This window comes from Uloborus diversus, chromosome 6 (genome assembly GCF_026930045.1).
Source record: "Uloborus diversus isolate 005 chromosome 6, Udiv.v.3.1, whole genome shotgun sequence".
Lineage (NCBI taxonomy): Eukaryota > Metazoa > Arthropoda > Arachnida > Araneae > Uloboridae > Uloborus > Uloborus diversus.
In genome coordinates this window covers 150,320,980-150,345,908 of record NC_072736.1, presented here as the reverse complement: position 1 = coordinate 150,345,908, position 24,929 = coordinate 150,320,980, and the positions used below count along the sequence as shown (strand labels likewise).

The 24,929-nt window shown below is 31.3% G+C and overlaps 1 protein-coding gene across 1 annotated transcript in view; it reads left to right on the top strand.

The window, feature by feature from the left end:
- Positions 1-24,190, top strand: part of LOC129224585 (DNA polymerase delta subunit 2-like) — a 28,808-nt gene extending 4,618 nt beyond the window's left edge. The window contains exons 2-10 of the mRNA XM_054859067.1: positions 842-963; positions 1,634-1,757; positions 6,415-6,529; positions 9,372-9,558; positions 10,176-10,256; positions 13,752-13,909; positions 18,865-18,992; positions 23,211-23,309; positions 23,401-24,190. Of these exons, the coding sequence (XP_054715042.1) occupies positions 842-963; positions 1,634-1,757; positions 6,415-6,529; positions 9,372-9,558; positions 10,176-10,256; positions 13,752-13,909; positions 18,865-18,992; positions 23,211-23,309; positions 23,401-23,519 (1,133 nt within the window). The 3' untranslated portion in view covers positions 23,520-24,190. The remainder of the gene's footprint in view (positions 1-841; positions 964-1,633; positions 1,758-6,414; positions 6,530-9,371; positions 9,559-10,175; positions 10,257-13,751; positions 13,910-18,864; positions 18,993-23,210; positions 23,310-23,400) is intronic.
- Positions 24,191-24,929: the final 739 nt, after the last annotated feature.

The window sequence follows — 24,929 nt, the reverse complement described above, 5'->3', positions numbered from 1 at the left end:
ATAAAGCAAACAGAATTTCAAATATTAAACAAATTATAAATAATAAATGATGATAAAAAGGAAAAATGCAAACAGCTATTAAGTAGGAATAGATAAAGAGTGAATCCAGAGCTCATCAGCCGTGGAGGATTCATTAATTATGGTCAAAAGACCAAAATTTTAACTATGAACTAGAAGAGAATGTTTAAGCTCCAGTACATGTAATATAGAGTAACAATGGGCACGGTCCGTGGAAGGCTAATTATCGGAACTTGTTTTCCTAATTAGTCGAGGCGAAACCCCCTGCTTTTAGTTTTAGGTTTGAGCTCTAGTTTATTGTTTTTAGTTTAGCAAGTGGTGCGTTTGCCCATTGTTACTCTATATTGCTTGTACTGGAGCTTAAACATTCTCTTCTAGTTCATAGTTAAAATTTTGGTCTTTTGACCATAATTAATGAATCCTCCACGGCTGATGAGCTCTGGATTCACTCTTTATCTATTCTTACTTAATAGCTGTTTGCATTTTTCCTTTTTATCATCATTTATTATTTATAATTTGTTTAATATTTGAAATTCTGTTTGTTTTATTTTATATTTACTTGGCTTTTTAGTTTTGCTGCGTTGCGCATCTATGGGCTCTTGGTGTGGTCTTTTCAATATTTTTCACTTTTATTATATATATATATATATATATATATATATATATATATATATATATATATATATATATATATATATATATATATATATATTAAATTCTATAAATTTTATCCTGATTAAGGGGGGGGGATGCAAAACCGAGGTTTTACTCTATATTTTAATGATTGTTCTTTTAGATTTTGAAATTTTTTTTTTATTTACAGGGAAAGATATTCCTATTAAGCAGCTCTGTGATGTCAGTGGCAGTGAAAATGTTATAGTTATTGGAACTATTTTCAAACATATGGAATTGCACCCTAGTATTTTGAAAGAAATTAGTGAAGAGGTTGGTTTGTATTTCAAATTCGTTTGTTGTTTCATACTAGAGCTTGAGAAGTTGGCTCTTGAATTAACTGGTTTTCAGTCTTAAATTAAAACAAGTGCTAAGTTAAATTTTTTATTTATTTTGTATTTTTGATACATGAAGTTATTTGTTTCCATTTATAAATCTTCAAATTTCTTTAGTGCTGTTAATTTGCATAAGTGTTTTCTTCTGACAGTTTATAATCAATGAAAAAAAAGTTAATTTGATTTTTTTTTTTTTTTGCAGTAAATAGCAATGATATTTTTATCTTAATCAAAATCATTTTTTAAGTTGCAATTTTATAAAATCTGTTTTATCAAGTTTCCAGCGCATGTATATAGCAGATCTCAGCAGTGCAGTTATATGAGGTGACTGTTTCAAAAAACAGTAAGATTACTTTCGTTTATATTTCATCTAGGTTTATGTAACAGGACTATTCACAAAACTTTACTGTCATAAGTTCTACTACAAACAATTAATTATTGTTGAATCCTCCCAGTATATTGTTTAAAATTGTAAAATAATAATAATGTTTATTATTTTATTTCTTAAATTCTTTTTGTATCATTTACTGAAAATATTTTACATTAGAATGATTTTTGATGGCATGTATATGCATTGAATTACAGTTTCCCTTTTTTCTTCTCTCTAGCACAATGTTATACCTCAACCAGTTACTGGCGAATTTACCAAAGATGATGATTATTTAATCCTTGAAGATGATCTTCAAAGAGTCATATTATGTGGAAATATCAGCCCACATGAACATGTGACAGGTAATCGATTGTTTTTTTCGTTTTGCATGTTAACAATTCTTAGTTTTGATGACTTTCTAAATAGTAATAAAATTTTTTTGAATTCTCTAAATTCTGAATTTTCTAAAATTTAAATTTAATTTTCAGTAGAATTTTAAAAATTTCTACGCCTGTTTTTGTAGTCCTTGTTACTGGCTTAAAGATTTTTTTTCTGTGCCAGCATCAAACGTGCGTTGGGGACAGACCTAGATAAAATTTAAAACTGTCTGCGAACTCAAATGAGTTCTTAAAAATTTTCTGCCAAAAAGCACAGTACTCCCCCGAGTCTTATATTGCGATCAGCAGAAAAAATTCTTAAGTTGAGAGTGAGTAGGGTACTTCTAAGCAACTAGAATGTATTTTCAATTATATTTACTCCTTTTTTATTATTATTCATTGGAGCAACTAAAAATGGGTGATCAACATTTTTACTCATAAAAAAAAGTAATATTACAGAAATTTGTTTAAAAAATATCAAAATTATCTGCAAACTTTGAAAATTTTCTGCGAACAACATTTGCGTGTTTGTTTATATTATCTGGATCTGGTTGCCGAAAATGGCATAGTCTTGTTTGAAATTTCAATCCTTTAGGATCCTGCTAATATTTCAATCATTTTGAAAGGTGAAAAATATTTTATGCTACCTTTAATCTGTACATCTTATTTTATATTTAAAAAAAATAAATCTTTTATTTTTGTTGTTATTAAATTATTGGTAGTTTTTGAATTTTTTTGTATCATTAATTCACTTTATTATGCATTTTAAATTATTTTTAATATACGCAAGGTATCTTTCCCGGATAAGCATGACACTTGGCACATTTTAAATTTTTGGTACTTTTTTTTATGTATCGGTTTAGTTTCAGTTTTGCAAACTAAAAATTTTGAAGTTGATAGCATTTAATTCCAAGGTTGTCATATACTTGTAGATATCACCAACCACTTTAGTTATTTTTCAAGTGTTGCCAAGGTAGAAAGTATGCAAGTCGCCAAACTAAGTGACGTGCCGTTAACAGAAAGTATCATATGAGGCAGTGTGATGCAAAGGGATGTAAGTGGACATTTTTAAGTTTTGAGTCTTAACGCGTAAGGTAAAGTTATAGGTAGGCTTTCATTAAAAAGTTTTTCTAAATCATGCTGTATAACAGCATCCACCAGGGCTACTAGTACTATCTTTTGCCTCAAGCATAGGAGAAGCTCAGCTACCATTTGTACTGGTTATTGCCAAATTTTTAATATTGCCACTTACATCCTTTTGCTTCTCACTGACTCATATGTAATAACATCCTAGTATATGTAACTAACTATTCTCATTATTATTTGCAGGGTTCGTAATTTTTTTGATTTTGTTAAAAAAATCAAAAAAGTCGGATTTTTTTTATTTAAATCAAATTTTTCTTATTTTTTAAAAATGTTCAAAAATTTGTAGATATTAATTACTGTAGCATTTGTAAACATAATATATTTCATACGGTAGATGAATCCATTCAACTTACTTTTAAAAGTAAGATAAGTTCTCTAACTATTCAATAATATTAAGATTTATAAATACACTAGTAGTACCCACACAGCGATGCCCGTGCTAAAAATTTAATGGAAGTCCGTTGAATAAAAAAAATTGACGCCCCGCCCCCTCTAATGTGAAATGATCATTTTTCTTTATATAAAATGCGTACACAACACAAAAAAAAAAAAAAAAAACTATTTAAGTTTCTTTGGAATTTAAAACTTTCCGTCAAAACATTAAATTAGATTTACAGTTGCTTTAAAACTCTATTTAGTGAGTGAAGCGGTTTTTACTGCAATTTACAATATTTCGCCAAATAAACAAAAAACAAAAAAAAAAAAAAAAAAAATCAAATAATATCTTTCATATGTAAAAATAATTCCGCAACTCTATTGTTTATCGCAAAACTTGCCCAGCAACCACGCTATCATAATCGATCCGTCTAACGAAAAAAAAAGCATCCCGTGGAACATTCAAAAATCGTCGTCATAAAAAAAAAAGAAAATGTCGAACATTTCACTTGGATAAAAACAAATCAAACGTTTCTTTTCTTTCAAAACAAATTGCCAAAACAATGAATTACATTAACAATTGCCTTAAAACAATAATCCTAGACTGAACTGCTCAGCGTCTAACGCGCCAAGCGACCACGCTACCGGAACTCGGCCCTTTTGCGAGTGAAGCGGATGTCTTTTCTTTGGCAATAATAAATGCTTCGCCAAACAAACAAAAGGTATATAATCACATTAACAGTAGCTTTCAAGTCTTTATATATTAAGAGCTGCGTTGCCCGGCTTTGCCCGGTCTACCTTGAGAAGAAAAACTATGTCAAGTGACATATTCAACAATCAGGCTTAAATAAAAGAAAAAAAACACCATGCAAAATCACCTTTCCAAAAAATGACGACAGATATTAAAATACTTTTAAGAAATTAAAATGCAAAAGATGGATTTTAAAAGTGTAACCATGGAAACATGAAATAAAATAAGTTTGAGAAATTAAATGCAAAATAAGGAAATAAACAATGGATTCAAAAAGCGTAACCGTGGAAATATGAAAATAAAATGGTTGACAACCTGAATCAAAATGACATAGTTCGAAATTGATTTAAAAACGCTTGTAACTTTTTTTCCTTTGAAGATAGAAGCTAATTTTTTCGACCATAGGTCAAGAGAGATCTGGAGTAAAAAATGTCGATTTTTCCAATGGTGTCAAAAAGAAAACTGTGGGACAATTCCTTTACTTTTTATGATAGATTTAATGAAGAAAGTAGTGCCTAAATTTCAGCTAAGCCTAAAAAAGTTCGAGCTAAAAACGCAAATTACTCCCGCCGTAATTAAGTTAGAGCATTGAAACAAACTGTTTAGAATGCGGAAAATTCTACCCTTTTCAATGATACATAATATTAATATTTGCAAGTAATTTTTCACCCCTTTAATAGCCAATAATAGGCAATTTACGTGAAATTTGGGCCTAAATTGGAATAAAAAAAAGAACTATTTATCGGATTTGTTTCGAATTAAAGCCTATGTTACTCAGTAAGAAAGCACCTTTCATATAGTGAAGGAATTTTTCAAATAGGTGCAGTGGTTCCAGAGATTACCTCGAACATATAAACACACAAAAATCTATCCTCTCTCTTTATAATATTAGTATAAATTATAATGCTTTGATAAGATGCGATTTTGTTTTATGCTTTGCTTAAGGACAAGGTTTCCATTATCATGTACTTTTTTAGTGTAAAATAATCTGTTGAACAATTACTTTTCTGAATTATGTTAGTCATGGTGTATAAGAAAAACTCCAAATTTTTATTTTGTTCTAAACTGTAATTTTGGAGTAAGAGCAATAGAGTGAAAGTCTTACACACACAGAAAGAGGGATCTATATAGTTTTGCTTGTTGAAGTTAAGATAGTACAATGCAGTGTAGTTAAATTTAGAGCAATACATTCTAAAAATGTAATATTAATTTATAAAAGTAAAATCAACTGATTTTAATCTATGATTAAAAAAAAAATCATTTGATTTAAATCATGATTTTAATCACGATTTAAATTAAGCTGATTTAAATCAACGAACTCTGCTTATTTGCAGTTTTTTTTCGAATCGGCGCTTTCATTCCATAAGTTAGAGGTGCGGTTTTTCCTCTTTTTATATGGTCTGGGAAATGAAAAGAAATTGAACTGTATGCATAAACAGTAGAACCTGCCTACCTATCTCAAAAACCTCTCTATGTCAAAGTTTTTCAGTGGTCTTTCATTTATAGCATGCATTCAATGTTTTTCCTATGTTTATTTCGAATAAATTTTCCCAAAAGCCTCTTCATCTCCAATTGCTAAGACTACTGTCTTTTTTAAATTTGATCCCCAGCTGTCCTTATCAATAGTATAACTTGTAGACAGAAAGCATTTTTTTCTAATATCAGCAGCCATATACTGTCTCCAAGTCTTGTGAGATATGTAGCCGAGGGAAAACTAAATGAAGAAGGAGAAAGTTTTCTAGGAATTTCATCCGCTTAGAAAATGGGAAGAAGGCGTATTGTGTTGAACAGCAAACTGAGTTTTACTTTTGAGTCATTGAGAACAGTTATTTTGTCGTGCTCTTCAGGTATACCCTTCTAAAGTTTAAATTATTTCCAAAAAAAAAAAAAAAAATCTCAACATTTTTGACTGAAAGATAATTTTAATGAAATATAATAATTTTTTGAGTAAAAAAAATTTTTTCCTAAAAGGTATGCATAAACTTGCTGTCAATATAACCATTAAAAATAGTTAAACTTTTAATCAGATGTCATACTGTAAAATTTTAAGCAATATCAATGCAGAATATGTTAACTCTTTGACTTAGTTTCAACTGCTCATTTTTGTAACTTTTATCAAAACCTCTGTATCTCAAGCCTCCATTTCTCGAATTTTTCTTCTGTCATGTGAAATTCGAGGTCAACAGGTTCAACTGTAACGGTGAAGGTTTTGCTCGGGCAATTTTCTAAATTTTTGAACTCTGTTCACAGTTGCCGCAGATTCTGTTCAGTGTTAGATATGCCAAACAAATGTTCTTTAGAATATAAGTATTGATGTCATGTAGTCATTTGCATATCAACTTATCTTTAAGCATTCTTTTTAATTCCTAGGTGTTAATATAGCTGTCATGGGTTACACTGAAGAAAATGGGAAGTTTTTTGTTGAAGACTTCTGTTATTCATCAATAATGGAATCTGTTAGTTTACCTATCATTGAAGAAGACAGGTGTTTTTCTCTTTTTTTTTCAATCATTGTTTATTTTTTAATTTAGGAAAAAATTCTAATAAATACTTATTGTTTTATTTATATATTAAAACTTATGAGTAATAAAACTACAATGATAAAGAAGGAAGCTTTAATTTATCAGTTACCAGAGCTTGTTTTCAATCAATTAAAAATTTAAAAGTTATCTTTAGCAAAAAAAAAAAAAAAAGAAGAGAAATTTTGCAATTCTCTGTTGATAATGATATATCTTGTGTGCGCATTTTTTAAAAAAATTCCATTAATTAAAAAAAAAGAAAGGAAAGTTCAATAAATAAATTAAAAATAGGATTGTATTTGTAAATAAATAAAGCTAGAAAACACCTTATCATTTCTTTGTAATTTTAGGCACTGCATCCAAATGTGATCATGACTTAATTAACTTGATTTAAATTGTTTTTATATATATATATACATATATATATATATATATATATATATAAAAATCACCTCTGTGAATTCAATGGTATCTTAGCAAAATTTAACAAACACAGTTTGAATAATTTCCATGCCAAAAAAAAGCAACTTGACCACTTGTTCATTGCAAATCAAATTTAACATTTGCATTCATCTGTTCTGTAAACACAAGAAATGACGACAAAATTTGTAGACCAGTTTATAGACAGATAGAGGCAATTAAAAATAAAATTATTCAGAATGTACATTAAACTAGACATGAGTACTTTAAATTTTGATTTTTCTTATCCTCATTTCTAATATTGAATGAATTTAATTCAGAGATTATGAGGCCATACCTTACCTACAAGGTAAGGTATGGCCTCATAATCTCACTCTCATGCAAATAACATGTTATGAAGCTCTGCAACTTGGTAAATTTTGTGTGGTGCAAATTCAACCTTGTAAAGAAACCATATAATTCCTCAAATACTCCTAGAGATCCAAAGATATTGGAAAGCATAAATAATGCTCAATTTATTGTTTTTAATGTATTGTAAATTTTGTTATCTGAAAGATTATATCAACATATCTTGTTAATTAGTTGTGAGAGTTTTGTTGTGCACAATTTTCTTTTTAGGAGATAAACTTATAAATTGATTTTTTTTAAAAATAACTTTTTGAAATAACTACTTTATATTTACATAGAATTTAGGGCTTTTTGACTAGAAGCTTGTAAATCAAGAGAGAACTACGGAACTTTAAAAATCATTTTCTGCTGTAAACAGTTTTGTTTTTGTGTTCTTTCTAGTTGATTAAATTTTATTTTGGTGTAAGAAATGTATATCTATACTGCTGTGGTCAAGTAAAGGGCAGTAACTGCAAATTTTTCATTTTTTTTTTTTTTTGCATTTTTGTCATCTGTTGTACGTTAGCTTTATTGTACAAGCTTGCTTATTTGGTTTCCACTGAAAAAAGGCTCGAAAAAACATCTAATTCCAACATTTCTCTACTGTTAGTATTGAATACAACACATATTTCTTCAAATATCTTGAAACTCATTTCTGCATCTACTGCCGTTTACCTGCCCACGGCAGTACAGTGGACCCTCATTTTACACGGGGGTTACGTTCCACGGAAATGCTGCATGAATCGAAACCACATAAATTGAGACCTAATAGTAATGTTAAAATAGGGGTTCTGTAGATAAAAAAAAAAACTTCATTCTAATGCTGACTAATTGTATAATAAGTTTAATGTGTAATTATATCGATTTTTATGCACAACATGCATAAAGAAAACATAAATTAATTTTGTGTTCTGTTTATAAAGAGGAGCTGGCTATGATAGTCTTTTGGCAGTCATTAAGAATTTTTCTCTGTAATTCTTTGCAGAGCATTAACGCATCCATGATTACTTGCGTCATTTCCATGATAGAATCTTCCTTCACTAACAAATCAGAAAGATCATTTCTATTGTCTAGGAATGGCTCAACATTTTCAATGTGAACGTTTTTAATTGTGCGTCACCGACGTCGGTATCCTCAGTGGTTTTGACCCCAAAAGCTTATCTTCCAGTGAGTTCTGAACTGTGTGAGTTCAATAACTTAACTTCTGGAAAGAGCTTTGGAACCAATTACATAAAATGTCTACAGTGGCCCAAGCTCGATTATTAGCACGCCAAAATGCAGTTTATTACGTGTAATCTGCAATCTTTAGGAGTTTGGATTTTGAAAGAGGGGAAACTTTTATCTGTGTTTGCATTGCCGCATCCGTGTAAAACTGAAAGTCATCCGCGTAAAATAAAATAAAGGTGTTAAATCTTAAACTGTGTATAATCGAGAAACGGCGTAAAATACCCCCCCCCCCCCCGCGTAAAACGAGGGTTTACTGTATATTATCTGCGTTTAATCTTTCCTTTATATGAACAGCATACTTTAGCAAATGCAAAACCCATTTTTATGGGAAAAATTCGGATGAATTTTTCTCTTGAGATCTTAGGGGTTTAGTTTCCATATTAATAAATTAAAATGTTATACCATAATTTAAGTTTAAATAAATATAATAATGGTTATTTGAGTTTTCACAATTTAAAGTTAACTTTTCCGTTTTTCATCATAAACTAAGTGTAATTTTCAGAGCACTAACATAGTATGCATATTATTAAATCATTAATGTGAAAAATAGTTAAAACACAGGAACTGTGAAGAAAAACCAGTATAACTGAAATTTCATAATTCCCATCACTATCTCAAAAATCTAAACTTTTGTTTTGTTAAACCTTGTAAAAGCATACACATTCAACTTTACGTTATTCCATGCTGATTATTTAAAACTAATTTTTAGTTATATGTCGTGTCTTTCTTGACTTTTTAAGATTTTAATATATTTTTCATAAATGTCTTTACTAGGTACGTGTTCCTTGTCTCTGGATTCAACTTGGGCGACCCGAATGTTCTATTTCCCCTTCAATTAATGATTGATTACTTAACTGGTCAATTAGGGGAGGTTCAAGATCAAGAGAAATGCTCTCGCATAGTAAGGGTTGTCATCGCTGGAAACAGTATTGGCCAAGTTTCTCAAGATTTTTTTGCAAAGGTATGTCTTAAGTTTGTGAATATTTGATCATAGTATCATTAATTAAGTTTTTTTTTTAAGAATCAGATGAAAATTAGATCAGATTATAGAGAGAGACCCAATAAAAGTCTTGCATTTCATGGACAGATTATTTTTGCCTATAGACCCATTTGCCCGAGTCATCTCGGGCATTTAAAACTGGTAAACTGCAAACGCGGTAGACGCGGTGGGCTTCAGGGTGCAATGCAATGCTTATAGATTAGGTTCAACTTTTCTTATTTGTTATGATTGTGTTACAAGGGTATGTCATTAGAAGGGGCTCTCCATAAATGACATCACACTTTTCTCAAGATTTTGACCCCCTCCCTCTTTTACACAAAGTCACACTTCCCCATACCCCCTCCCCCACCCTTTGTTGCATGTCACACTATTTTTCATTAACATGTTCTTATAAAAGTGTGTGATATCGTACTTGTTACCCCTCCGTCCCCTCGCAACTCCTCTTCCTCCCCAAAATATGACATCATTTGTGGACAGCCCCTAATGTTTTTTGATATTAGTAATGAAAAAAAATGTAATAGTTAATTTTCTTTCATTTGAAGAAATAATTTTGAGTTAAATTTTGAATCAATTTTTAGGCAAAATTTCTGACCAGGAAGTCAAAAGCTGCAAGCATTGATGGAATTAAAGCTCTGGATAATTTTGTGTCTCAATTAGTTGTGAGTAATAGTTCTATATTGTTTTATTTTATGTATCTCTAAATTGTCACATGTGATTCAGATTTTTCCATTTTCTTTTAAATCAAGGGAAAAAAAATCTATGCTGTATTAACTGGGTGATGACGGAACCTTTACATCAGAAAATTCTAAATTAATTCAGAAAATTCTTTTATGAATTTTTTGAACAAATAGTTTTTAATTTTATTTCATTTACAAAAAAATCAGGCAGTCTGTTCCTTTAAATGTGCAGTAGTTATTGTAACTGATAAGTGTCAAAAAAAGAAAAAATATATATCCCTGAAATGTATTTGTTTTAAAAGGTGCAAAGCAGATGTTCTGGTTAAGTGGTCAACAGAATGTGGAACTCCCAGGGTTTAGTTCCCAAGCAAGCTTGGTACTCATTTTATCGAGTCGATAATCCCTTCAGTGGGTCGATTGACTCACTGAAGGGATGAAAAGCTGAGTCGACCGTGTCCAACCCGGTTATCGATCCCATGTCTGTGGTAAAGAAGCTCAAAAGGCTATCGAGCCCTTGGGCTTTGTAATTTTGTTTGTGTAAAATTTAATTTTATGAAAAAAAAAAAACAATTTAATTTGGATTCTTGTGACTGGTCCACAATGTGCTATTTTTGCTTCTGTTGCACCATCTTTTAAAATTAAGTATTGCTCTTAGTAATCACTGATTGCTCTATTATTTTGATGGTTTCTACTTCTTGTTTTTGTCATCCTTAGTAACTGAGTTGCTTATTGATTAGAATCAAATGCTTATAAACATTGAACATGTTATTTTGTGATGTATCATACGATGAATTAATTATTTTTTTGATTAAAACAATTTCAACTTTCATATGCCTTTTAAATGACCATCTTGACTCTCCTGACTATTTGATATTAAATTGCACACACTGATTTTCAGTTCCTAAAATTTAATTTGTGTTTCGAAAACGAATTTCTATTTGTATGTTTGAACGCGATTTCTTTATTATTATAATTATTATTATTATTTTTTTTGAATTTTTATTGATGTAATATATATATTTTGTTTTTTTTAAAGAGCTCTTACTATGGTTTTTTATTATAGATAATTGGCATCTTTGATATGTATTAATATTTTTTACTTCTTTTTACAAAAAAGGAAGTATTGTATTCGCGTAAAAATGTTCACACCAAAATCAACCTTAATTTCCATTTTGCTCACACCCGAATGAATGTTGAGTTTTTTTTCAACTCGACCACACGTAGATAAGTGCCTAGAAACGTACAGACACCCAAAATATCAATTTTGACGATTCCTGAGTTAGTTACAACGAGTTTTCTCGTGACATCTGTATGTACGTATGTATGTCCCATAACTCAAGAACAGTATGTCCTAGAAAGTTGAAATTTGGTACGTAGGCTCCTAGTGGGGTTTAGTTGTGCACCTCCTCTTTTGGTTGCATTCTGGTGTTTCTAAGGGGGTCTTTTACCCTTTTTTGGGGGGAAATCATTAATAATTTCGATGTAAACTCAAGTGGTGTTACAATTTGGCGGACACTTGGCGATATATCGCCAGTCTTTGTGTTGCCTGCGACAAATTTGGCGATTTTTTTTATTTTTAAATCTGGTTTCAATTTGGTCACCGTTGGTGATAGTAATATTTAGAAAGTAAACTATTGAATGACATTAAAATTGCCAATAATGGGAAAATGACATTAAATTGGAGTAAAAGGAAGTCATGTGATGCACACATCAGCTCGTTTTAAATTTGGTTTCAATTTGAGCACTGTTGGTGATATTTAGAGAGTAAACTATTGAATCACATTAAAATTGCCAATAATGGGAAAATGACATTGAATTGGAGTAAAAGGAAGTCATGTGATGCACACATCAGCTCGTTTTAAATTTGGTTTCAATTTGAGCACTGTTGGTGATATTTAGAGAGTAAACTATTGAATCACATTAAAATTGCCAATAATGGGAAAATGACATTGAATTGGAGTAAAAGGAAGTCATGTGATGCACACATCAGCTCGTTTTAAATTTGGTTTCAATTTGAGCACTGTTGGTGATATTTAGAGAGTAAACTATTGAATCACATTAAAATTGCCAATAATGGGAAAATGACATTAAATTGGAGTAAAAGGAAGTCATGTGATGCACACATCAGCTCGTTTTAAATTTGGTTTCAATTTGAGCACTGTTGGTGATATTTAGAGAGTAAACTATTGAATCACATTAAAATTGCCAATAATGGGAAAATGACATTGAATTGGAGTAAAAGGAAGTCATGTGATGCACACATCAGCTCGTTTTAAATTTGGTTTCAATTTGAGCACTGTTGGTGATATTTAGAGAGTAAACTATTGAATCACATTAAAATTGCCAATAATGGGAAAATGACATTAAATTGGAGTAAAAGGAAGTCATGTGATGCACACATCAGCTCGTTTTAAATTTGGTTTCAATTTGAGCACTGTTGGTGATATTTAGAGAGTAAACTATTGAATCACATTAAAATTGCCAATAATGGGAAAATGACATTAAATTGGAGTAAAAGGAAGTCATGTGATGCACACATCAGCTCGTTTTAAATTTGGTTTCAATTTGAGCACTGTTGGTGATATTTAGAGAGTAAACTATTGAATCACATTAAAATTGCCAATAATGGGAAAATGACATTGAATTGGAGTAAAAGGAAGTCATGTGATGCACACATCAGCTCGTTTTAAATTTGGTTTCAATTTGAGCACTGTTGGTGATATTTAGAGAGTAAACTATTGAATCACATTAAAATTGCCAATAATGGGAAAATGACATTGAATTGGAGTAAAAGGAAGTCATGTGATGCACACATCAGCTCGTTTTAAATTTGGTTTCAATTTGAGCACTGTTGGTGATATTTAGAGAGTAAACTATTGAATCACATTAAAATTGCCAATAATGGGAAAATGACATTGAATTGGAGTAAAAGGAAGTCATGTGATGCACACATCAGCTCGTTTTAAATTTGGTTTCAATTTGAGCACTGTTGGTGATATTTAGAGAGTAAACTATTGAATCACATTAAAATTGCCAATAATGGGAAAATGACATTAAATTGGAGTAAAAGGAAGTCATGTGATGCACACATCAGCTCGTTTTAAATTTGGTTTCAATTTGAGCACTGTTGGTGATATTTAGAGAGTAAACTATTGAATCACATTAAAATTGCCAATAATGGGAAAATGACATTAAATTGGAGTAAAAGGAAGTCATGTGATGCACACATCAGCTCGTTTTAAATTTGGTTTCAATTTGAGCACTGTTGGTGATATTTAGAGAGTAAACTATTGAATCACATTAAAATTGCCAATAATGGGAAAATGACATTAAATTGGAGTAAAAGGAAGTCATGTGAGGCACACATCAGCTTGTTTTCTTGTTATTTTAAAATTTTAAATGCTTTATTATGTGTTTAAACTTCTACAAATTTGAGTCTGAAAGTCATTTCAATTAAGTTGACAAAGTAATTTTCAGGCTTCGGTAGATGTTGATATCATGCCTGGAGAGTTTGATCCAGCTAATCATCTCATTCCCCAGCAACCACTTCATCCATGCATGTTTCCAAAATCAGCAAGTTATTCTACTTTTCATGTTGTTACTAATCCTTATGATGCCATCATTGATGGTGTTAGGTAAGCATTGATGTTTTTAAAATAAAATAATTAACACAATTGTTTTAAATGTCTCTTATCAGTGAAAAGTTTAACAGCTCTATAACTGCAGTTAATACAGAATCATAGATAAAACAAATATTTTGTTAAATAATTTTGGTTAACAAATTTATTATGTTAATTTCATGTGTCTTATGTTGATGAATCAAAATCAGTGACACTTTTTTTAACCGTTTTTGGTATTACATCATATAAATGCCGTTTAGAAAAGCATGTCCCCCAGAGGTTGCCAAATTGAATTCCTTGGTAATAGTCCTCATATCCAGATTCTTTTTAGTGCTTTTTAAAGCTTTTGACCACTGTTTAATCTGCCATCTTAAAAATTCAGCACTGGTCATTAATATGGTTTTAGAACTTGGCGCAAATGTAATTTTTTTGGGCTACTAATCCATTGTTCAAGTTATACAGTGAATTCGCAAAAATTCGCATCTAAAGGGACCGACGAAAAACTTCGACTTATCGGAAGTTCGACTTACCGCTGGTTTTGGTTTTCGACATTTTAATATTAAAAACCATCGAGTATTTTAACTACTATGTACATATAACAGACAAAATTACATAACTTAAAAGTTTTTAAGCAGAATATGCACAGTTTAATCAAAAATATTGAGAGAGAACAATCAAAAGCATGGTTTTGATTTCGATTCTGCTGGAACCACTTGAATAGAGCTGATTCTAATTAAGAAAAGGTGCACATCTTCATTCGTTTCGAATTCATGTATTCAACCACTTTAGAAGTTTCTATTTTTCTTTTAATATCATTGACAGAGTGCTTGCTTAGCCATCTTTAATAGTAAAGAATACTCACTCTGTCTCTCAGGAACTTATCAGCAAATAATCGAACTAAAGAATGAAGGGGAATGCATCTTAACTAACTTAGGTCAGCCTTTGAATAAAGGTACAATCAGTTGACTCGACAACTTGAAAGCAAATTCGTAGTCCAGCAACATGTCAAAGTGTAAACAGTACAGTACAACAAAAGAAAACAAGCTAACTCATTTCCTATACCTCAAAACTCAAATTTTGAATTGGTAGCCAATGGCTACCAGAGCCTCACAAAATGGTAGCCAACTCTCAAAAAATGATAGCCAAACTTTATTTTAATTTAAATTATTTAATTTATTTTATTCCATTTATTTATTTAGTATGTATATATATGTCATTGGCGTAGCAAAGAACTTTTCTTATAAAATAATAATTAAAATAAATAAGTAAATAAAAAATATATAAAAAAAATAAATAAAATAAAAAGCGAGCTAAAAAATAAAAAAAAAGAAAAGAGGGTACAGGAAAAATTTTGGAGGGGGGAGAGAATTGAACTTGGGGGGGGGGGGGGGGAACGGGCACCCCTGCCCAGATATTAATTGACACATTATTTGCAAACTATAATCTGCATTAATTTATCTTTAAGCAAAACACATCACAATAAAAAATAAATAAATAAAGATTATTATTATTATTTTTCAGCCTTCAAAACTTCTAGAAAAATCACAGCTTTCAACCAAAAGACGAGTTAGTTCCTTGATAAAGAAAACAACAAAATACCAAAAACTTGAACAGAATGTAAAACCTAAACCATTTGCGATTCTATAAAAATATTTTTTTGATTTTTCAAATGCATGCAAAATTTTATAAAAATCGGAGCCTGAGTGTCAAAAAATGAATAAATAAAAGAAAGGCAAACAATATAAAGCAAAACGAAAAAAAAAAGGAAATGATTTAGCAGAGGAAAAAAAGGATTTCAGCGGTAGCGGTATTCTTTCCACCTTCTCTAGACGCAAGGGTGCCATTTTTTTTACTTCCTTTTACAAAAAAGGAAGTAGTGTATTAGCAAAAAAATTTTCACTCAAAAATCGGCCTTAATTTCCATTTTGCTCACCCCTGAATGAATGTTGAGTTTATTTTTCAACCCGACCACACGTGGATATATAGACACCCGAAATATCCATTTGACGATCCTTGAGTTAATTACAACGCATAAACTCAAGAACGGAATGTCCTAGAAAGTTGAAATTTGGTACGTAGACTCCTATTGGGCTCTAGTTGTGCACCTTCGTTTTTGGTTGCATTCGGATGCTCCAAAGGGGGTCTTTTGCCCCTTTTTGGGGAGAAATCATTGTTAATTTCGATGTAAACTCAAGTGGTGTTATAATTTGGCGGACACTTGGCGATGTATTGCCAGTCTTTTGGACACCAAGTTTTGATTTCTTTTTAATTTTTTTTTTATTTTTTAAATTTGGTTCCAATATGGCCACTGTTGGTGATATTTAGAGAGTAAACTATCGACTCACATTAAAACTGCCAATAATGAGAAAATGACATCAAATTGGAGTAAAAGGAAGTCATGTGATGCACACAGCAGCTCCTCTATTTATGTGTTTTATAAATATGATTGTACTTCTCTTTATTGATTTTGGAGCAGAGACATTTTCCTCTTCTAACTGGTGAAAATGGACACTCTACAACGTGGCACCATTTTGAAAATGCGGGAGGCCATTTTGAAAATTTACCGCCAAACTTAAAAATAAAAATTTTTTTTAGGAAAAATAAAGTAAATTAACGGATATGTCCTCTCCTCCAGTAGGTTTTATATTTTAAAAAGAAAAAACAAACAATATAATTCAAACAAAAAATCAAAAATCTTGCGAAAAAAAAAAAATTTAGCGATATCGTTTTTACCTTGTCTCGATGCATTTTGACTCAAAGGCGCCATTTCTGTTTATTCATATGTAAACCAAATGTACAAGATTAATTCTTTTAATTTATTTTGGAAAGGACATTTTCGTCTTAACTGGTAAAAATGAACAGTCTAACAACGCGACGCCATTTTGAAAACGCGTAGTTTAAAAATACCGCAAAACGAAAAAATAGCCATTTCTTAAGGAGAAATAAAGTTAAAAAAAGAATTTAAGATCAAAAAAGCATAATTTACTAAATTGGTGTATGAAATTTGTCTATTTTTACAATCGCGTGTAAAGAAAGCCGAATTTTCGAAATAGCAAGTTTTGTAACGAATTTGCCGTTGTGATTGCAATTTTTGTTTCTATTCAGAACAAGAACCCATAGCACAATTAGCCACAATTGCATGTAAATATAATAATATTTAAAATACATTAAATTACTAGCATTTCGTTGTAAAATAATTCTTAATGCTGGACATAGAGACATCAGAAAGAAATTTCCTCCGTTTGCCTCCTCCACGGGAATTCATTTTAGTCGAAAACCTTGTCAAGGCAAAATGATTTGTTTCCTGAACAGATAACTTTAGCTTCAGAGCAGCAAATGTGGGGCAAAAAAATACTTTGGGTGTCTTTAACAATACCTCCCGCCCTTCCTCCTCCCCTATCTGATGGCCGAAAGTTTAGTGGACAAGAGGACAATACCCCCCCCCCCCCTCCTTCATCCTCGGCGATCCGATAGCCGCACTTTTAGTGGACAAAAGAATTTGGAGAAAGGTCATATGTCGAGACTATAGGTCAGGGAAGGTTGCATTGGCGAATGGTAGCCACATTGGTGACCGAAGTAAAAATAATGGTTGCCAAAATTTGAAAATTGGTCGCATTTGGCGACTGGCGACCGCGAGTTTTGAGCTTTATCATTTCCGCACGGGTACCTACCTCCTTTATCACAGGTGCTCTTCTTGCTTTAGAGGTCTCTTGTGCAGGAATTGCAAGTGAAGGTGAATTAATTTTTCTCTCATAGTCACTTATTTCTTTCCTTTTTTTTCGTTCTTAGGAAATAAATTTTGATTAATCTTGGAAAAAACTTCGAGTTAAAGGAAGTTAACTTCGTGATATTGAGAATAATTAGCATGGAATTAAAGAAAAAGGGGTCGGGACTTGATAAAAACTTCGAGTTATCGCGAATTGACTGTATTAAAAAAAGGGCCATTTAAAATAAAAATGCTTTAAACAAAATAGATCCTAGCAAACATACATTTAGTTTTCCCCGAACAGGTTTTTAGTAATTGAATTTATGAAACAAAGCCCTGTCAGAAATGCTGCTTTTGTGCATTAAGGTATATCAAGAGCAAGCAACATTTTTTTGCAATTATGTTGAAATCTGTATAGGTTTTCGGCAGAAGTTGTTAATCACAGAATTGGTTAAACTGCTTTGTTCTGTGTTAAACTTCTGAATTAAACGTAGGAGGATGATCAGAAAATGTGGGTCAAAATTGTGAACGGGGTGAGAGGGGGCGATAACAAGAAAGAATCACACCGAAACATAGGGTCCCAAAAACAATGCTGACATGCTACATGCACACAAAGTCACAAATTGACAAATTTGAAATTTTTAGCACAAAGATAACATTAACAGGACTAATTGCAGACGACATTACAAAACATTTTAGTTTTAAAAAGAGGTTTGATGCATTTGTTGAAGTTTGCGACCAACAGCTGCATTATATTGCGTCATAACAACAACCAACCGACCATCACCAGCGATTTTGACGTAGATTAACAATGGGGCGGTGCATTCCCGAAATATTAATATAAATAAATATTATTTTATCAGCTTACTGAATTAAGTTTTTATTCTTAATTACATCTGAATGAGACTTGAGCGTTTATAAATAATACGAAAGTTTCTTTATTGAAGATAGATTTTTTTACAACGATAAAACGTTTTCGGGAATGGGGCTCACAGGAGTGAGTCCAATGCTCCTGTTTTACACAGAAAAATAAGTTAAAAAAGCCTTGGAAAAATATCGTTTTTGGTTGCTTTTTAATTATTTTACTAGAGAAATACCCCATGAGTCTCCTAACTTAAAAACCTGAAAACCATAGAGTTTAAAAACAAAAATTTGTACCAAATTTCTCAACTTATATGTGAAATATATGAGTAAGGTACTTGCAAAGATATATAGAAGTGAAAAAAAAAAAAAAACTTGTTTTAAATAACTGTCTATATTTCAGGTTTTTAGGTACATCTGGTCAAAATATTAAAGACATAACAACATACAGCAGAATTTCAGATCCACTGATTGCATTGGAGAAGACGATCGACTGGGGACATATGTCTCCCACAGCTCCTGACACCCTTAGTAAGTTTATTAAAACTATTTATTAGTCTGAAGATTTTTACTAATTTTACTTGTAACTGGTATTTGTGAATGTGAAAACTTGGTTTAAATGTTATTAAACTGCCATTTATAAAATATATTTAATCTGAAGTAGAGATGTAAAGTTTCCGGAAATTTTGAGGTAGTGAAAAAAAAGTTTTTCGGTTTTTTTTCTGGAAAATTTAGATAAATTGATTACAAATTAATATGTATCTAAAGCTATATTTTCATTAAAAATGTAAAACATGTTAAATATTTAAGGATATATACAATAAGGTGGATTGATTTTAACTTTATTTTAGAAATTGAAATTGCTTATGGTGGGAAAAGTTGTGTATTGTATCAAATGTTAGTGTAAAAAAGATTTTGAAAATCAAAATATATTTCAATCCTGCCAGCTTAAAATTTCACCAAATGCGTAAAAATTTATATTTAAAAATTAATTTTTTTTTCTTATTTATAATTTTTTTTTGGTTACCTGTGGTCGGAAAAGTTGTGCATTGACATCTAAAAATGGTATGTAAATTTTTTTTGGTAATAATACGATATTTAGATCCCCCGCCTAGGTCCCTGAAGTTTTGCCAAGTATGTAAAAAATGATATTTTTTGGCAATATGTTCTGGATATTGTATAAAATCATTGTATGCATTACCACTAAGTAAACTATCTCATTCAAGATGGCTTACAACAGCAAACAGAGTAGTACTTCTTTTATTTATTGGTACAAAAGAGCTATTGTATGAAATAGAGACTAGACCATTGTTGAATACATTGTAAAAGTACATACAAAAGTTTGGTTTCTAATTAAACTGAGTCTTCATGCACAGCCAGTGCAAAGCATCTTTGGGAAGTTACCCACTGCTAAAGATATCTAACTGATGATCTGAAATTAGTAATTGATCCTGTTCTACAAAAGGAATAGTTTTTATGGTCATCCAAAAAAAACCAGCAGATTACCATGAGTGACGACACACTATCCTCTGAAGATATTAGGTTACGGAACAAATTTTTTTCCACAATTATTGTAAAACTCCTTTTCGTTTGACATCATTTCTCAAAAATCTTTTTTTTTTTCGTTGTAATGGTTTGCTACATAGAATCAGTAATTTTTTTTTTTGTGCGTTTAATTAACTTATGCAGTTAACTAATTATTAAAAAATCAGAACTTGTCTATTAGATGAGTTTTCAAATGTAATTTTCAGGAAGTGCCTTGACCCTTCCTATGGTAAAGTCATCAAAAAAGCTTAAAATAAACTTCAATTTTGAAAAAATTTCCTTATAGAGTCTTAACTTCCCAAAAAGTTCTTAAATTACGATTTTTGACATCAACTTTGAAAGTTTCACATTGGGAGACCCTTGAACATCCCCGACTCTCTTCTCCTAACAACCTAACAAAACCAAAGATTAATTAAAACTATTTTTTGTACCTCAATTTTGAAAAGTTTCTGGGGGAGATCCTCCAATCCTCCCGCGTCTATCCATCCTCTGATGTCACCTAAGACAGACTAAAATGTGTTTTTAATACTTGTACTGTCTTGTACCTATTACTTTCTTCACAGCAATAGGAGTTTATTTTCTTACTGTAAAATTTTTTAAATTTTTTTATAGATTCATCCTTCGTCTGTTTTTTTTTGAATGATCACAAATTGCTTATTGTTTTCATTTGACTGTTAAATGATGTTTGATTTCCCCCCGCCTTAATCTGCAGCACCACCGTTGACCTACCCCTCCTGATGCTGCTCCTCTACCGAGCAAAGTGTCCAGGTTGGGTCCATATCCTACGCACACGCATACATACACACACACATGCCTACATACACACACATGCCTACATACACACATGCATGCCTACACGCATGAACGCTGACACACACATGCGAACGCCTACACACACACACACGCCAATGCCTACATACACACGCGAACGCTTACACACAGACGCGAATGCTTACACGCACACAGGAATGCTTACACGCACACGCGAATGCTTACACGCACACACGCACGGGCCTACAGGGTTCGTACGGGTCATGAAAGTCCTGGAAAGTCATGGAAAAAAATTTAGCGAATTTCAGACCTGGAAAAGTCATGGAAAATTGAAATTTTCGTTCAAAGTCATGGAAAATTATTTAAAGTCATGAAAAAATGTCCTGGGCAAAGAGAAAGTAACAGTTGCTAAAAGAACATCAGAAATATTGAGTGATTTAACAGTCTTACATATTAAAACTGGAAATTTGAATGATCGCAAAAACAATTCTGAATTTTGAAATCTTATTACATCCACTTCTGTAGCAGCCGCTCGTTTTTTTTTTTTTGCAATGTGATTTTACTGCTTGGACATAACTCGTTTTGCATTTACCATTATTTTCAAGACTTTTTATATTCTGTAGTAGCGAACTTGCACATTCTTGATTTTGCCACGCCCACTTAAAAAATGCAATTCAATTGCATCCGAGTTTGTTTCCATCACTCGTAAAAACTTTATTTCTAAATTTATCAGAGCTTATCTCAATTTGTTGAAAATTTTAGAAAATGTAGATCTTTAGTCAGGTGATAAAACACAGAAATAGGGGAATTCTAATACTCTAAAACAGTACTGCCCAACATACGCCCCGCAGAACTAATCCATGCGACCCACTGCTATGTTCAATGTCAGGAATCAAACCCTATGTTCAGGAATTTCTGAACCTATTAATTTATATGCATTTGAAAATGTGCAAATAAGTAAACAAGTACATTTGAATCAGAAGATTTATTCGCTACTGAATGTTTTTCTTTCTTTTTTTTTAAATATAAATATTTGGTTTAGAAACATGAATTTACTGAAGAATGGCTTTTCTTTAATGAACCAAAGTACTGTCAAGCTATGTGTATACTTAAATGCACTGCTGATGCTAAAAGGCAACCTTTGAAGCAAATTTATTGAAACTTAGTTTTAATGACTCATTCAACCTTTGTCCCATTCATTATCATTTTACCTGTTTATAAAGATTATTAGACATTTAAGCACCGTTATATTTCATTCACTGTAGTTTTACTAACTTTACTAAAAGTTATACGATGAAGACAAATAAGAATAGAGTTTAGTTTTTAAGTGTACACTGATTTTTTCAATCTCAAGTAAGTGTTTCGATGAGGTAGAAGCATTCACGTAGAAGTTTCCTTAATGCTCATTCCAAAAAATTTGCAGTTTGAATTTAAATAGTACTATTCTCATCATGTAACAAGGTCATGAAATTTTTTTATGAAGTCATGAAAAAGTCTTGGAAAAGTCATGGAATTTTTTCATCCGAATAGGGTATGAACCCTGTACACACACGCGCGCATAGATACATACATACATTCATATTCACATACAAAAGCGCGTGTAATTACACACACGCCTCACACGCTCGTGATTGCGAAAAACATAATTTGAATTCAAGATGCCAAAATTTAAAATTTCCTTTTTTTTTCTTTTTCAAATTTTAAATGGAAACTGATGTAACAGAAATTTGAAGGGTGATGGATAACAACATTTATTGGTCAAAATATGCCAAATTCTTGAGAGGGGTGACACATTAGGGGCTATTTATGAATCGGGCTATTTATTACGTAAGGATGATTTTGACCCCCCCCCTCCCCCCATGTAAGGGTAAGTAAGATTTTTCACCCCCTCCCCCTCATCGTACGTGAGATTCCATTTCGTTTTTCAAAATAATAAAAAAAACGAATCTTACATCACTGGAATCGTTATTAAATTCACTATTGGTTATTATTTTTTTAAAAAACCTTTTTGTGCAAAGAAATATTTACTAAAAGGAATCGAGACTGAATATTTTTTTCGACAGATATTTTTTGAAAATGATGTGATACTAATTAAAAATAAGACATACTATACACTGTGCCACCATGCCATACACAAGCCACACATTTTACACTATTCATTTTTTTGTAAAAAAAACAGCTCATCCTAATATGCTTTTTACCTTCCAGAATCAAATGAAATGCGATCCCTGCCAGACAACTTGGCAATGCGATTTCTAATATATAATATCGACTTAGAAAATATTACGTAAGAATGGGTTTGACCTCTCCTCCCCCTCAAGTAAGGACATGTAGAGATTTTTCCCACCCCCCTCCCCCTTGGGATCCCTTACGTAATTAATGACTGTATGTGTGTGATTTTCTAACATTTTCTTTTTCCAAATTTTTTGACAGATTGTTATCCATTCTTGAATGAAGATCCATTCGTTATTTCCGAATATCCTCATGTCTATTTTGTTGGCAATACATCAAAACTATCTTCTAAAATACATAGTAAGTGCTTTTTTGTGTCATAAATGTTACTAAAATGAAATAGAAGCTGTTATTTTATCTTTACATTTGCACCTGCCATCTGTATTTACAGGTAATGTGGGAAAGACACTGATGTTAACCATTCCCAAGTTTTCGGATGCATTCACAGCAGTTATGTTGAATCTCAGAACTCTTAAAGCAGAACCTGTCATGTTTGACATTAAGAGCTGATTTAGTGAAGTGTTTACGTACTTGTTGAATATTTTTGAAGTTTCAAAACATTTGTCATTTTATTTGTATATGAAAGTGATATTGTGAATTTGACTTGAAGTCAAGAATGTTATAAACACCAATTGTTTATTTCCTACGTTTTTAAAAATTTTTATCATTGAAACATTTTTGTAAAATAATTAATTTTGGTCTTCTAAATTTATGTGCATTAATATCTTAGGGGTTGTCCACAAATGATGCCACGCTTTCAGTGGCGAGAGGGGTTTGAACAAGAAGTGTAACTGATGCATTTTGGTAGAAATATTTGTTTGTTCTTTATACCAATATGTTTTGTAATATAACATGCCATGTGACAGGGGAGGTGTAGGACACAAGGTAAAGGGGGAGGGAAGGTTGTCAATTACATTGAAACAGAGTTTGACATCATTTATGTACACCCTCTCTTTGCAGCGTTGATTCTATTGTTCAACTACGTTCAAAAATTTGCTTTTAGACACTTTTAATTTTAAGATTAGTATTTTATATACATGAATTCAAAAGTTATTGTGTAAATATTGAAACCATTCAATTTTTTAATTCGGAATGACCTATTAGTTCTTTTAATGTGTTAAATAGAAAGATAGTACTATAAATCTTCATACATAGGTCTTTACATGTGAATTATGTAGATTTATTTTGTTCAGAAAATGCTAATAAAACTTTTAACTATAAATCTGCTCAGCTTGAAGTTCTTACAATCCAGACATTTCTACTGGTCATATTAAAATTAATCTCCATCAAATATAATTTCATACATCTAGGGTTTAAGAAATAAATTAACATTTTTTACTAAAAAGTAAATTAAATAATATAAATGCTCAATTTTGCAATGACTTCCAATCAGTTTTAGAAATTGATGGTTGTTAGTCTCATTTTACAACCAAACTTTTACATTTGCAACATTTTTTTATTGCCAGGCGGGACATTTGACACCTAAAGTTTTGGATGACATTGAAGCTTTTCTTACCTGACTCATTGTAAGCTCATGATTGGCCTGAAGGATAAACTTGTAAAAGTAATTTTCAATTTTGTCTTTAAAAAATAATTTTCTTGCGTGTACAATCAAACCTTGATGTCCCGAAAAAAAAAATTTCCCAAGCATTTTCTATAAAAACCCCTATGTATTTTACATAGTTACCTCTAAATTTATTTTTTGAAACCCTTGATATGTCAAAATTTTTGCACAGAAGCAAGTTTCAATTCTCGTTTTTCTTTGGCAATTTTTGTAGTAAAAGCAGTTTCAGGGACAATTGCTTAACGTTTTTCATCCCTTTTCTTGGAAATTTTATGAATAGGGGATTGGGGCAAGATAATAGGAGAGTGTTGGTATGAAGGAGGTGCTGTGTTTTCCCTAGAGTTTAGAATCTTAGT